This window comes from Nansenia antarctica, assembly GCF_963989245.1.
Source record: "Nansenia antarctica genome assembly, chromosome: 8".
Taxonomy (NCBI): Eukaryota; Metazoa; Chordata; class Actinopteri; order Argentiniformes; family Microstomatidae; genus Nansenia; species Nansenia antarctica.
In genome coordinates, this window is record NC_137678.1 from 50380152 (window position 1) to 50394560 (window position 14409).

The 14409-nt window shown below is 47.7% G+C and overlaps 1 protein-coding gene across 1 annotated transcript in view; it reads right to left on the reverse strand.

The window, feature by feature from the left end:
* kdm7aa (lysine (K)-specific demethylase 7Aa) overlaps positions 1-14409 on the reverse strand; it is a gene marked incomplete at both ends in the record, with an annotated part of 37928 nt that overhangs the window by 12914 nt on the left and 10605 nt on the right. The window contains 7 exon segments of the mRNA XM_080537697.1: positions 2954-3060; positions 3221-3308; positions 5010-5172; positions 6480-6666; positions 7295-7436; positions 13563-13723; positions 13971-14088. Of these exon segments, the coding sequence (XP_080393823.1) occupies positions 2954-3060; positions 3221-3308; positions 5010-5172; positions 6480-6666; positions 7295-7436; positions 13563-13723; positions 13971-14088 (966 nt within the window).

Here is a 14409-nt window from a genome sequence, read left to right on the forward strand (position 1 = left end):
GTAGGCAACACCCACCTTCATTGTAAGGCATGAGTGTGTGTTTGTGTGTGTGTGTGTGTGTGTGTGTGTGTGTGTGGACCTTGGCAGGAGCTATGCACAGTAATGACTTCACTGGGGACAAACAGCAACACACCATCTCGCAGCTCTGCCCTTAGAGTTCTCTAAGAGAGCTATGCTGGGGAAGGGGGAGGGAAGGGGGGGGAGCGAGAGAGAGGATGGATGGACAGAGAGAACTCCCAAGCTGAGGTGTAACCTACAGAGGTATCAGTAATAGGACAAGGATGAATGAAAACATCATACTTGGCCATTGGTGTCAGTGGAACAAGCATACAGACACTCTATAGTTGTCATGGGCAACCTCAACTCACCTTCAATAGAAGAAAAAAAAAGTACGTAAGACCACTAATAACCATTCCTTCAGCCGTTTCTGAATCACACACCTAATGCCCACCCTCCTCTTTGCTCTAAATCCATTCCCAGAAAACTTGAGCAATATCCGTATATTGATTTTTCTCTCTCATGCTCCTTGAGTTATCTATGAAGAAGAACTCCTTCATCCATTTAAGATGAATGCAGCATTGACCAGGAGCAGCTTTCATCAGCCATCGTATAAAGTGAGGGATAAAGGACTTCCAGTTTCAGAGACATCCACATTTGACAACCAAAGCAACACCGTCACTGTCAAATAACGACAATACAAGCGCACAAGGTAGCCTACGGTTCCTATTGCGCTCAAGTGACCAGGGTAAACATCACGGATGTCCTTTAATAGAACCACGGTCCTGCTAATCGCATTACATCAATTATCTTTATCTTAAAACGTCAATATTAGAAAAGGAATGCAAACCTTAAGAACCAACGCCCCTCATGTCGCTCATGAGGCTTTCACTGCAATATCAGCAAATCGGAATAGGCTATAATGGAAAAGGTTTGCCTGGAATGTGTAATAATACCTTGTCTCGTTCGGCGGGTGCACCTTCGGGGAGTTAGTTGCCGTACTCATATCTGAGAAAATCCGTATATTCATCAGCTTTCATCAGCCATCGTATTAAAGTGAGGGATAAAGGACTTCCAGTTTCAGAGACATAGAACTCCTGGTCTCATCCAATTTGTTCCCATCGACTGGCTTTTTTCCACCGAACAGAAGTCGCCGTTGTTGAACAGTGGGATCTAATTCTCAGGCTAAAGTACCGTGAGTCGATTTATTGGACTTTATTCAATTACAAATTCATGCCCCCCCGACCCACATCCGGCTGTAAAATCAAATGTCAACATCCCTATGAAGATTCAATGACTCAAACCGCAAATAGAGTCATAGTGGGATTTTGAGTTCAGCAGAGTGGCAGCTGCAGGGAGGAAGCTGTATGACAGAATGACTTGGTAACCTACTGTAAGTAAAAGTGAATGTTATCACTCCAGTTCTCCAACAACTTCATTGGCTCCCCATCAAATTCCGTATTCACTTTAAGATCCTCCTTCTCACCTTTAAGGCTCTCCATAACCTAGCACCCTCATATCTCTCTGAACTCCTTCTTACTCACACTCCCTCCCGTAGTCTCAGATCTCCTCTGCCAACCAACTTGTCATCCCTTCTGCCCGCCTGACTACTAACACACCTTTTCACAATGGCTTACTTGGTTTGATCTTCTGTATTTTGTTTGTTGTTATATCTGATTTTGCTGTTTTTATCTCATTTTGCTTTGTTGATTTAAATGTTTTGATATGTGGTTTTAAACTGTCTTGTAAGGTGTCCTTGAGAGCCTTGAAAGGCGCCCATAAATAACATTTATTATTATTATTATTATTATTAATGGTTAAAGAATGCCAGCAATACAGCTATTGGAACGATTTCAACTCAAAACGTAGGCTTCTTGTTGACTGACCCAGTCAGTGTATGCTTCACATAATGGATTGTTATGGGGGTCACAGCGCACTGACCTTCACTCAATTGAGCATATATGACTCACTCAGGCTTCGACAAGTGGTACTGGCATTGAGGACTTCAAAGTGTTTGATTTCTCATACTATGTTAACCAGTGGCGGACTCAGGCTGTTTGAAGGGCAGGGGCGAAAAGAAAAAAAGGGCACCTACTGCACAACATGGGGCCCCATCAGTGCACATGGTCAAGTTTAGACCATTGGAAGGGCAGCCAATAGGGCACATCCTCTAATTTTGCCACTCAAAAGGGCACTTTAGTGCGACATTTTTCAACTATTGCACCAGGAGGGGCGGTCGCCCCCCCTGCCCCCCCCCGAATCCGCCAGTGATGTTAACCGTATTACTGTTCATATCACAGCAGATCCCACTAGCAACACTGACCTAGAGGTCAACCTATGATCCAGTAACAAGGCGATATTATTCAATCCTCAATCAGTATTACATTATGTTCCGAAGCCATTGATGACGGCACTCCAAATCATTTTTCATCAGTATTACATTATGTTCTGAAGCCATTGATGACAGCACTCCCAAAAAAAATTCAGTAACTGTACAGCAAAAGATATTCGTTTTTGGTCCTGACCTCAGTTGCATGATAACAGCCCCTCTTTTAAAATGAGATTTCGTATCAGTAGGCGGCCAAAACAGGGTGAAATATAATATGATTCTAGTAATTGCGGGAGCAGTCTGTGCTCCTCAGCCCTGGGACACGCCGGAGGTAATGGTTCTTCTTAATGGAGAGACTATCACGTCTTAATGGGCCGTCTGATTCGCAAGAGCCCCCTTCTATAATGGGAACCAACGATGTCATGGTAAAAATGGCATTAAAAAGTTACTTTCTTCAAAAGTAAGAACAATTTTAAATTGGCTAAAGGGATAGGTCAAAAACCCACATCTCCTCTCCTCTTTTTCTGTCATCCAGGGGGAAGTGAAGAATGCTGGCACATGAACCTGAAGAAAGGGGGGCGGGGGGGGGTGTGTCTATCTCTGGGAGACGGTCTTCTGCTTACTCACCTTTGAGGGTTTCCAGAAGGTTCTTGGCCACGTACCAGCAGATGGCCTCGAAGTACGGGAACTTGAAGAGGTCTGGGGTCTTCAGGCGACGCTCCATCTCATAACACCTGGATGGTGGGGGGGGGGGGGGGTACAGGGAAAGGGGTCACCACACAGTCGTACAGTAGACGGAGCAGGTGTGTTCACCAGGGTATCGGAGACGGAGCGGTCTGTTGAAGGTGTGTTGAAGGAGAGGTGTGTTGAAGGTGTGTAGAAGCAGAGCCTCACCTGAGCTGCATGCCTATGTTGAGGTTGTGCAGGAAGTTCCCCCCGAACGCCATGCTGTCCTGAGAGGTGAGGACGGCGTGGATCCAGCCTGCAGGGGGCAGCAGAGCACACACACACACACACACACACGTTTCACAACCACGGCCGACCCGCTGACTCACTGAATAAACAAGGGCACGCACCCCCCCGAACAGGCACGCACACAGACGTGAACACACACACACACACGCTGGTCTGATAACACATAAACACAGGCTTATCTGGGTTCAGCGCGACCTGGCAGAGATAAGGCTTGTTGGACAGAACAGCCATGCCCTGGATAAGCAGAGCAGAGCAGAGCCTCCTGCCCTCGCAGATAAAAGCAGCAGTGCTCCTTACGCCGCCGGAACTGAGAGGAAGCAGAGGGACTAGCAGAGACTAGCCGGGACTAGCAGGGACTAGCAGGGACTAGCAGGGACTAGCAGGGACTAGCAGGGAAGCATCAGAGCAAACTAAACCAGCTCAGCTGACTGTGGCCAATTGCCTGTGGAACCCTGTAGGACTTGTTCTGTCACCAAGACATACATCCCATAACCATCTCCCCTAACCCTGCCACCCCCCTCCCCCCCTGGACATTGCTGTGTTAATTGTTCCCTGTGCCTGTTTGTTAACTCTGTGTTCTATGTTGTTTGTTAACTCTGTGTTCTATGTTGTTTGTTAACTCTGTGTTCTATGTTGCTTGTTAACTCTGTGTTCTATGTTGCTTGTTGTTTCTGTGTCTTCTGTTTTTCGCATATTGTCAGTGTCTTCGAGCCCCGGAAAAGCGCTATATAAATACAATGAATTATTATTATTATGAAGACAGAAGGAGGAATGTGAGACGTGAGTTGGAGATGACATGCTGAAGCAGGAGGTTTGGGGTGAGGAACATGAACACTAAGCTTCTTCTAATACAGCTGGCTTCACCTCATCTACCTCTGTTTGTATTTCACTGTAGTATTTCATTTGTATTGTGAACATCTAGGAGTGTTGTGTTGTGCCAGTTGCCGTGGCAAAAGATTCCCTTTACGGTGTTCCCATGGCAACGAGTGGGTCGCCAAGGTAAAACACAATAACATCTGGATTTCTTGGCAGGCACCAAGGGGAAACTTATTTCAGCTTTTTGTCTATTCGGTTGTTAAGTCGTGACGTGTTTCCGGGTCCAACGTTGGCTGAGGCGCTCTCTTCGAAAAGCCGCAGTGCTGTGTCCCTTGTTGTATGAATAGATCCGAGTCTAAAAAAACGATTGAACCGTCATTCTACCGCTGTAGTACACTAGTACTCTGGTGCAGGGAATTTTTTATTTGGACCGGAAATTGCTAAACGTCGCGCGTGACGTCAGACTTGTTGACGATGTTGAAGACTTTCTACAACTACTAGTCGTACCACTAGGCTCCTGGCTACTGTACTAAGGTACTCAGCTGAGCTGTAACTGGAACTTAAAATAAGTGTGTGTGTGTGTGTGTGTGTGTGTGTGTGTGTGTGTGTGTGTGTGTGTGTGTGTGTGTCTAACACTTGGGAACCGCCTGGTGGGCCCCGTTCCAAGAAGTTGATGACCCTATGCCAAGGGTCGTTTAAGGACGAGATCTAAATGTGTGACACCCTCGCAGTGGTTAGAGCCCTGCTTCAATGGTGGCCTCTATCCTCTAACACACAGACAGAGACAGACACAGACAGACACAGACACAGACAGACACAGACACAGACAGAGACAGACACAGACACAGACACACACAGACACAGACACACACAGACACACACAGACACACACCTGTAGGGACGAGTAGAGTGGTTCCTTGTGGCACGACACACTTGTAGCATTTGTCCACCTGTTCCCCGAAGAACACCTCACTCTGGTTGGGGGAGGAGCTCCACGCTTCATATAGTGCAAGGTTGGCCGGGGTCGGCTTGATCAAGTAGAAAATCTTCTCACCCTAGAAAGAGAAGGAGAGAGAGAGAGAGAAGGAGAGAGGGGAGAGAGAGAGAGAGAGAAGGAGAGAGGGGAGAGAGTGAGAAAGAGGAGAGAGAGTAGAAAGAGAAGGAGAGGGGAGAGAGAGTAGAAAGAGAAGGAGAGAGAGGAGAGAGAGTAGAAAGAGAAGGAGAGAGAGGAGAGAGAGTAGAAAGAGAAGGAGAGAGAGGAGAGAGAGTAGAAAGAGAAGGGAGAGAGGGGAGAGAGAGAGAAGGAAAGAGGAGGAGAGAGAGTAGAAAGAGAAGGAGAGAGGGGGGAGAGAGAGAGTAGAAAGAGAAGGAGAGAGAGTAGAAAGAGAAGGAGAGAGAGTAGAAAGAGAAGGGAGAGAGGGGAGAGAGAGAGAAGGAAAGAGGAGGAGAGAGAGTAGAAAGAGAAGGAGAGAGGGGGGAGAGAGAGAGTAGAAAGAGGAGGAGAGAGAGTAGAAAGAGAAGGAGAGAGAGTAGAAAGAGAAGGAGAGAGAGTAGAAAGAGAAGGAGAGAGGGGAGAGAGTTAACCAGAGCTCTTTCCCCACAGGTTGTGATGAGCAGCAGCTAGTTTGTGGCCGTTGGAGGGAGAATGTATGACAGAGGGGCCGACATACTACACTGCCCATGGAGACCGTCGACACAGAGACCGACTAGGGAGGTGACCTTCCGCCAGGGTAACCAGGGTAACCAATCAGCCGAGATTGCTCTAAACAGCCTCTGCGTGTACAAACACACTTGATTAAAAATGTCAGTGAGCATTAAAAGTGATGAGGAGGGAATGTCATGGAGGGCTGTGAGTGATCATCAATGTGTTGGTGGGAGGGGAAGGGAAGGAAGGGGGGTTCATTGACTCACTCAACATGGATCAAACTATAATGAACTATACTGTGTCCCACCCACGCCTAGTCACGCACAGGCACACATGGTAGAATGATAAATGGACTGCACTTAACATAGCGCCTTTCTCCAAAGCGCTTGACTTTACAACGGCCTCTCATTCACCTGTTCACACACACATTCACACACCAATGGCGAGGTAGGCAAGCTACCATGCAAGGCGCCGGCCGGCCCGCTCACTGGGAGCAATTTGGGGGTTCGGCGTCTTGCCCAAGGACACCTCGACATGTGGCCAGCCGGGGGCTCGACTCGAACCGCCGATCTGCCGACCTTGTGATCGTTAGACGGCGGCTCTACCTCCTGCGCCGCGGGCCGCCCCCGAGGCTCACACACACACACACACACACACACACACACGCACACGCACGCACGCACACACACGCACACACACGCACACACACGCTCTCACCCAGAGGACGTGGTACCACACGGAGGTGCCGCCGAAGTCGATGTGGAAGTCTGTGTAGCTGTCCGCCACGCCCATCAGACAGTACTTCTGCACAAAGGGCTTGGGGAAGAAGCTGTCGTCGGGCCAGTAGTTCTCCACCCAGGACATGTTCTGAGCTACGTCAGGCACCACCACCAGCTCTGACATCCTGGGGAGGAGGGGGAGGAGAGAGAGAGGAGAGAGAGAGGGGGTAGAGAGAAGGAAAGAGAGGAGAGAGAGAGGAGAGAGAGAGAGGAGAGAGAGAGGGGGTAGAGAGAAGGAAAGAGAGGAGAGAGGGGGGGGTAGAGAGAAGGAAAGAGAGGAGAGAGAGTAGAAAGAGAAGGAGAGGGGGGGGTAGAGAGAAGGAAAGAGAGGAGAGAGAGTAGAAAGAGAAGGAGAGAGAGGGGGTAGAGAGAAGGAAAGAGAGGAGAGAGAGTAGAAAGAGAAGGAGAGAGGGGGGGTAGAGAGAAGGAAAGAGAGGAGAGAGAGTAGAAAGAGAAGGAGAGGGGGGGGTAGAGAGAAGGAAAGAGAGGAGAGAGAGTAGAAAGAGAAGGAGAGAGGGGGGGTAGAGAGAAGGAAAGAGAGGAGAGAGAGTAGAAAGAGAAGGAGAGAGAGTAGAAAGAGAAGGAGAGAGAGTAGAAAGAGAAGGAGAGAGGTGAGAGAGGGCCGACACGGGTTCAGGGCAGGGTCACCGATACCTTGTTATGACATCGTCCAGGGTTTTTTGGCTGACGCGACTTATACTCGCATTTTTTGACTGATGGAACCTGAAAAATTACGGTAGTAGCGCGACTTACTTGGTGTCCGAGAACTCCAGGCTGATGAGGTTGAGGACCTTGGGCTTCTGGGAGGTGTAGTAATACTTGACAAACTCTCGGAGTTTCATCTTGCTGTCCGCCTGCCTGGCCACGTCGATGACGTCGATGACTTTGTCGCCGCCTGAAAATAATAATAATAATAATAATAAAAATAAGAATAATACATTAGACTTATATAGCGCTTTTCTAGACACTCAACCACGCTTTACAGACTGAAAAGATAGAGTAGTAATAATAAAAAGAAACAACAAAATAAATAAAAGAAAGTATAGGGGTCTAATACATTTTTTGATTACTAAATCTAAGTCTATGGGCCGGTTTCACAGACAAGGCTTAAGCCTAATCCTAGACTAAAAAACATCTTCAATGGAGATTTTACATTGAAAGTGTGATTTAGTCCAGGACTAGGCTTAAGCCTTGTCTCTGAAACCGGCCCTAAGTGTCTTTGTAGGACAATCTACTCTGTATACTGTAATTACACCTAGATTTCGGGCAGGCGAAGCGGCGAACAAGCAACGCCAGCGTCCTCTCTCTCTCGGCCGGCGTTTTTGAAAAGGAGGAGGATGAGAGAACAGCGACGATGTTGTTGTTGTTGTTACTGGCGACGGTCGTACCGGTTCAGCAGTTCACAGGGCTTAAAGTGGGAAAAAATCCTGTGCCTGAAACTTTTTCTTGGGAGGGGGGTCACAGTTTGAGATATTGGGAGAGCGGGTACAGAAGACAGCTTCTTGTCTCAATGTTTAAATGCATTAATACTATTTTATAGTCAATACAAAATATATGTCTCAATGTTAAAATGCATTAATACTTTAAATGAATGTGCAACAATACTATGTGCAATATGACAACCCTTGTGTACATAAGGTTCAGATATAGGAAAAGTTAGGATATTTATAGCATAGCATAGAGTACAGCACAGTGTTTTATTGTATAGTATAGTAGTATAGTAGATAGTGTACATAGCCTTTATTTATGTAAACCAGCTCTTTTCCCTTTTTTATTTTACCCTTGGCCCTCGTGTTTTTAGTCTTTTTCCAAGCACCAGGGGAGCCCCCCCTCCTAAATTTCGTTGTATGGTACCTGTACTGTATTACAGTTTTTCTCAATTGCTAAAACACATTTCACAAAACTTTCCTCCATTTTCCCAAAACTCTAAACACAACACACTTTTCTAAAGCTACATAAGCAAAACCACACCTTCTCTCTTCAAAACTCAAACTCAAACCCTACCCCTAATCCTAACCTTACTGTAACCCTAGCACCTAACCCTAACCCTAGTTTTCCCACATGTATGATAGTCATGCATAAAAATAAATCTGCGCTCCCTGTCTAACGTTATATCTAACATTACATATTTTACATTACAGTAAGGCTGATTTTGCATGATAGTCATGCATTTTTAGATATCTATTTCCCCCCTTTAAATGGCATATGATGTCCGAAATTTTACTAAAGTTCAGCCGCGAAGTTGTTGCACTGTTGTCCTATCGAGTTTTACGTAAATAAAGGTTTGAAAAATGTTACCGTATTCCCACATGTACCGTAACATGTACAATACTGTACTGTATCACAACTCAATGCAAACACTACAGAGGATCCATTACACACAACAATACTCACTGAAAACAATGTTCAGGGTGTGATGTTTTTTTATTTATTTATGGAACTATACACACACACACACACACACACACACACACACACACAACAATCATTTGCAACAAGTGTCTTACATTTTGAGTCGTTATGTTTAATGAATGAAGCCAGGTGTGTTCATTGTGTTAAAATGTTGCTGACTGTGGCAAGCATTTTGCATCACATGAGCTTTAATTTGAGAATTTGACATTTTGAGCAGAGTTTTTTGCAACTTGTGTTTTAGCACGACAAAATGTGTTTAGATTTATGAGAAAAGGAGGATTGGGTTTTGTGAATTGTGTCTTCATGTGAAATGTGTTTATGGTTTTGGCAAATGGGAGCTAGTTTTATTAAATGTGTTTAGAGAACTGGTCATTTGGTTTAGAGAATTGGCTTTTGTGTTTTAGCAATTGGGAAAAACTGTAATGACAATAAAGACCATTCATTCATAATACTGTTTTATACTTAATAAAAAATAAAAATAAATAGATGTCTTTAAAAGGCCAAACTGATTGCATCACTTATTAAGCCACTATCACTATAACAATACAGAATAAAATATATACATGTCTTTAAAAGAACAAACTGATTACTTATTAAGCCACTATCACTTATATTCTCCTTCTTGGCACCACGTCCCATAAGGCTTCCCGTCACTACTCAGGGTTTTTCCTGGCTCAAAATGAGGCGGAGGTGGTACCAGTGGTGTTTGACATCGGGGGGGACCCATGAAGCAGGGCTGTCTGGGGGTCCTTAAACGAGCATCAAACACTTAATTTCTTGCATTCTGGTGAATTGATATGCACCAATTTGTGCCCTTTCGCCATCAATTTATGGTGGAAATGTCATTATATATGTAAAGGAAAAAACAATATTCAGGCACAAGATGGCCATTCAAAATATAATGTAATATAATGCAATATAAGGCTCTCAGGCATTCTGTACTTTCAAATATGTATTCTCCTTGAGCAGTCAACATCAACTATCAGCTGTTTCGCTAGCAAACACGAAAGCTAAGTTTGTGAAACAGCGCCCCCGCCACCACGTCGGCGCAATGCCGCAATTGCAGTTTAAAAAAAAAAAAGTTATTCTCCCGCGCCGGAAATCCGGCACTGTGCCGGAGTACTTTAAGCCCTGAGTTCAACCGCAACAGGAAATGAAAACCCCGTCTGCAGTCATTGGTTCTTTTCGATGTCATATTACGAATGCAAGTGTCTTAACAGTTGCGACACCTCGTTTAGCGACGAAATGAGAGAGGCCCTGCGATTAGCCATTAAAGAGACACGGTTTTCTTTTGAACTCTTTTTTTGATTGGAGTCGGCGGGCGAGGGGATACGTGTGTCTGAAACTCACTGCGCGAGTCCATGTCCTTGTCTCTGCAAAGCCCCTTGAGATGGACTGGCACATACTGTGTCTCCCTCCACCCCTCGGTCGAGCTCCTGAAGTTCCCAGACGACACCACCCTGGTGGGCCTCATCTCCAGGGGGGACGAATCTGCCTAGAGTGAGATCGAGGGGCTGCGGAGCTGGTGCAATTGGAACAACCTCAAGCTCAATGCTCTAAAAACAGTGGAGATGGTGGTGGATTTCCGCAGGGAAAGCAGCCCTGCCCCCTCCCATCACGCTGGGAGGTACCCCGGTGGCCTCCGTGGAGTCATGCCCGCTTTCTAGGCATGACCATCTCGCGGGACCTAAAGTGGGAGCGGAAAACACAGAGGCCCTCACTAAGAAGGCCCGGGAGAGGATGTTCTTCCTCCGGCAGCTGAGGAAATTCAGGCTGCCAAGGTCCAATGATGGTCCAGTTCTACACGGCCATCACCATCCTCACCCACTCCATCATCACCTGGTTCCCTGCTGCGACGGCCAAGGACGAGGCCAAGTTGCAGCGGGCGATACGTTCAGCGGAGAGGGTGATGGGCTGTCCCTTGCCCTCCCTCGACTCCCTGCACGACACCAGGGCTCTGAGGAGGGCAAGGAGGATCATGGCCGACCCCTCCCACCCCGGCCACGGCCTCCTCACCCTGCTCCCCTCTGGGAGAAGGTTGCGGCTGCCTAAAGCTGTAAAGGCCACAGGCTCAGTTTCTTCCCCTCAGCCGCCAGGCTGATAAACGACTCTGGCTTCCCCCTCCCCCCCGCCCCCAAGTCTGCCCAGGACTGAATACGCACTGGACTCACTGAAAAACTTGCGTATGTATGTAGCACTATCCCATGCACTGTTGTCTGTCCTGTTTTTGTATTTGTGTTTGTATTTATGTACAGTATACACATGAAAAAAGTATAAACACACTTACTGTAATGCCAAAGCAAATTCCTATATGTGTTATGCATAATGGCAATAAACATTATCTGAATCTGAATACAGTGTATACCATGGGACTGGGGGGGGCGGGGGGGGGGGGGTGGAGGGGTGACAATCTGTCCATATGACATGAGTCCCAGAGATGGAGGAGGGGTTTGTGTGTGTGTGTGTGTGTGTGTGTGTGTGTGTGTGTGTGTGTGTGCACGTGCACAGGAAGCCACATGGCTTGGAGTTCACAAATAACACACGTCATGGAGGGCCAGAGAGGGGGGGGGCCCGGAAACTGGGCCTGTCGGCAGTGTGGGGTGGGCGTGGAACAGCTGCGCCCCCCCACCCCCCCCCCCCACACCTCCCACACACACTTCCCTTATAAAGCCCAACCCCCAACCTCCACACACACACACACACACACACAAACCACGGGCCCAGCTGGCTAGCGTCTGACGACAGGGAACAGCTGGAGTTCGGGGAAGCCATCTAGAGGGGGCGGTAGGGAGCACGCTCACACTGACAGCCCCCCATGCACCACAGCCCCAGACGGGCGAGTCATAGAGTGCCTCTTAACAGTGGCATCAATTCATAGATATAGAACTGAATAGATACAGAACTATCTGTGTTACAAGCAGTGTGCCATGTAGATCCCACCAGGACGCTAGAAGAAGGAGGTTCTTGAAGTGAAATCTTTTCACATGACATTTCAACGACAACTCGACAAAGCTGAGATCAACCATCGAGCGAGAGTTTTAACCAAAACAAGCAGAAGAGCTCATATAACTCTCTATTTTAGAGACTCTACACTGGCTTCCTGTTAAGTTCAGAATAGATTTCAAGGTCTGAAAGACCTTTTGCTAGCATATCAGCCCAATAGAGCTCTCAAGTCTTCTGAAGCTGGTTTTCTCTGTGTACCACATGTACAAAAGAAGAGGTTTGGTGAGGCTGCATTCTCATTTTATGCACCCAGATTGTGGAACGCACTGCCAGTTTACATTAGGGACGCAACCTCAGCAACTATGTTCAAGTCAAGACTAAAAACCCATCTTTTTAATATTGCCTTTAAATGACTAAATAATTAAATTATGATAATATAATGATTGGAGCACTTTGAGCTGCAACGTTTGCAGGAAAAGTGCTATACAAATAAAAGTTATTATTATTATTATTATTGAGTTTGAGAGTAGCGGGGAGAAAGGGGGGGGGGGGGAGGGGGCTGACAAGATGCCAGACGGTTGAACCCGAGCTGTGGTGGTCTGGGCCTGGGCAGGAGACACAGGAGACAGCAGCTCCCCTGCCCCACCCTGCCATTGTCCCCCCCCCCCCCCCCTCGCCCGCCAAACCTTCAGAAAGGGAACGCGATCCTCCAGGAGGAGGAGGAGGAGGAGGAACCCACTCCCACTCACAACACCTGCGCCTTGTCAGACGAGAGCGGCTTAACGCTGGAGAAAAAGGGCCATGTAATCTGAACTTTAACCATTAAAAAACACAAATGCTGAACTTTGGGGGGGGGGGGTTGGGAACTCCAACCACAGACCGCTGTGGTTGGTTAACGGGGGCTTGTAACAGGAGCCCCCCGGAGAGAACCAGACCTTGAATGGCGGGCCGTGGGGGTCATACTGGGGTCAGTGTAAGCCTAGACTATCTCCTCATGGAGGTCTTATTCAGCCATGGACCGATGGTTGATAAGTGGGTGGAACACCATGAAACCTGGCAACCTGTTTTTTTACCAACCTGGCAACCGTCATTTGACTGACAGATGTCACCCACCGCACGGTAATATGTAGCTCGTTAGCCAAAATTCATTCGTTCGGGTTTTTTGATGGTTCCGATTTCAAAGGGGTACGTTTAGTCTGGATATAAAACGGCAGGGTTCCACATTAACGGTTCGCCGAGTAAAAAAAAATCGCCGGGTGTGTTTGAGTGACAGCGACGACACTGCTGGATCCTGGATCTGTGTGTCGGTGTTGCAGGAAGAACAACGGACGGCGCAGGCGCCAGACCAGACTAGATGGTCGTGAAGTGAAGATGGTATTGAAGCCTACGCGCCTGTCCGCCTCTCTGTCGATTGGTCGTCAACATCATCAAGGCTGCCCTGCTAACCCGCTTTTATGGGACACACACACACACACACACACTCACACTCACACTCACACTCACACTCACACACTCACACTCACACACTCACACTCACCACACAGACACACAGACACACAGACACACACAAACACGCCACACACACGCCACACACTCGCCACACACACGCCACACACACGCCACACACGCCACACACAAACTCACACACACACGCTCCATATCTTACCCACGTACTGCTCCACGTCCCTGACAGAGAAGGAGGCGGGGGGCAGCGAGAGGCCCAGCCCCCCCTGGGAGGTGACCTGAATGGGGTGACAGAAGCCGTGCTTCTCCAGGTACCTCTGGGTCACCTGCTCCCCCGTCATCTTCACCAGGATCTCCTCCCCGCTGCAACACACGTCACACACACACACACACACACACACACACACACACACACATATATATCACCGTCAGCAATCACAACAGGCTGTAGCCTAGAGGTTAGAGAGGCACGGCTAGCAATCGGAAGGTCGCTGGTTGGATCCCCGCTTCAGGAGGGAGCTGCATGTTACCCTTGAGCAAGGCACTTCATCCCTAATGGGGAAAGGAAAAGTGCTATACAAATAAAAGTTATTATTATTATTATTATTACCTGGCGAAGGTCTTGTTGCGCAGCTGCTGAACGAACACGGAGGTGCCGGCCTGCACCGGCTTGCTGCCGTTGTCCAGCTCTGTGTAGTCATGGCGGTGCCAGTTGTTCCTCTTCTTCACTGCAAGAGGAGGAGGGACCAGGAAGTCAGCCGGGAGACAATGCAACACAATCACCACGGACCACTGAACCGCCTGGTATCACAGTCCTAATCATAACATTGGTCCTTTTTCAAAAATCATGTTTTGACGATGTGAGTTATGGATCCCCCCCACTGATCTCCAAGTCCTAATATTTGTTCCTTTTTCAATGAGGCAATCAATCTGGAAACTGGTGAATTATGGATGCCGCCCCCCCCCCCCCACCACCCACCACCAGTCATCAATACCATTTCCCCTTCAACCCGAGTCGAGGGCCGTGTTTGATGGAAGTCTGCGGATCG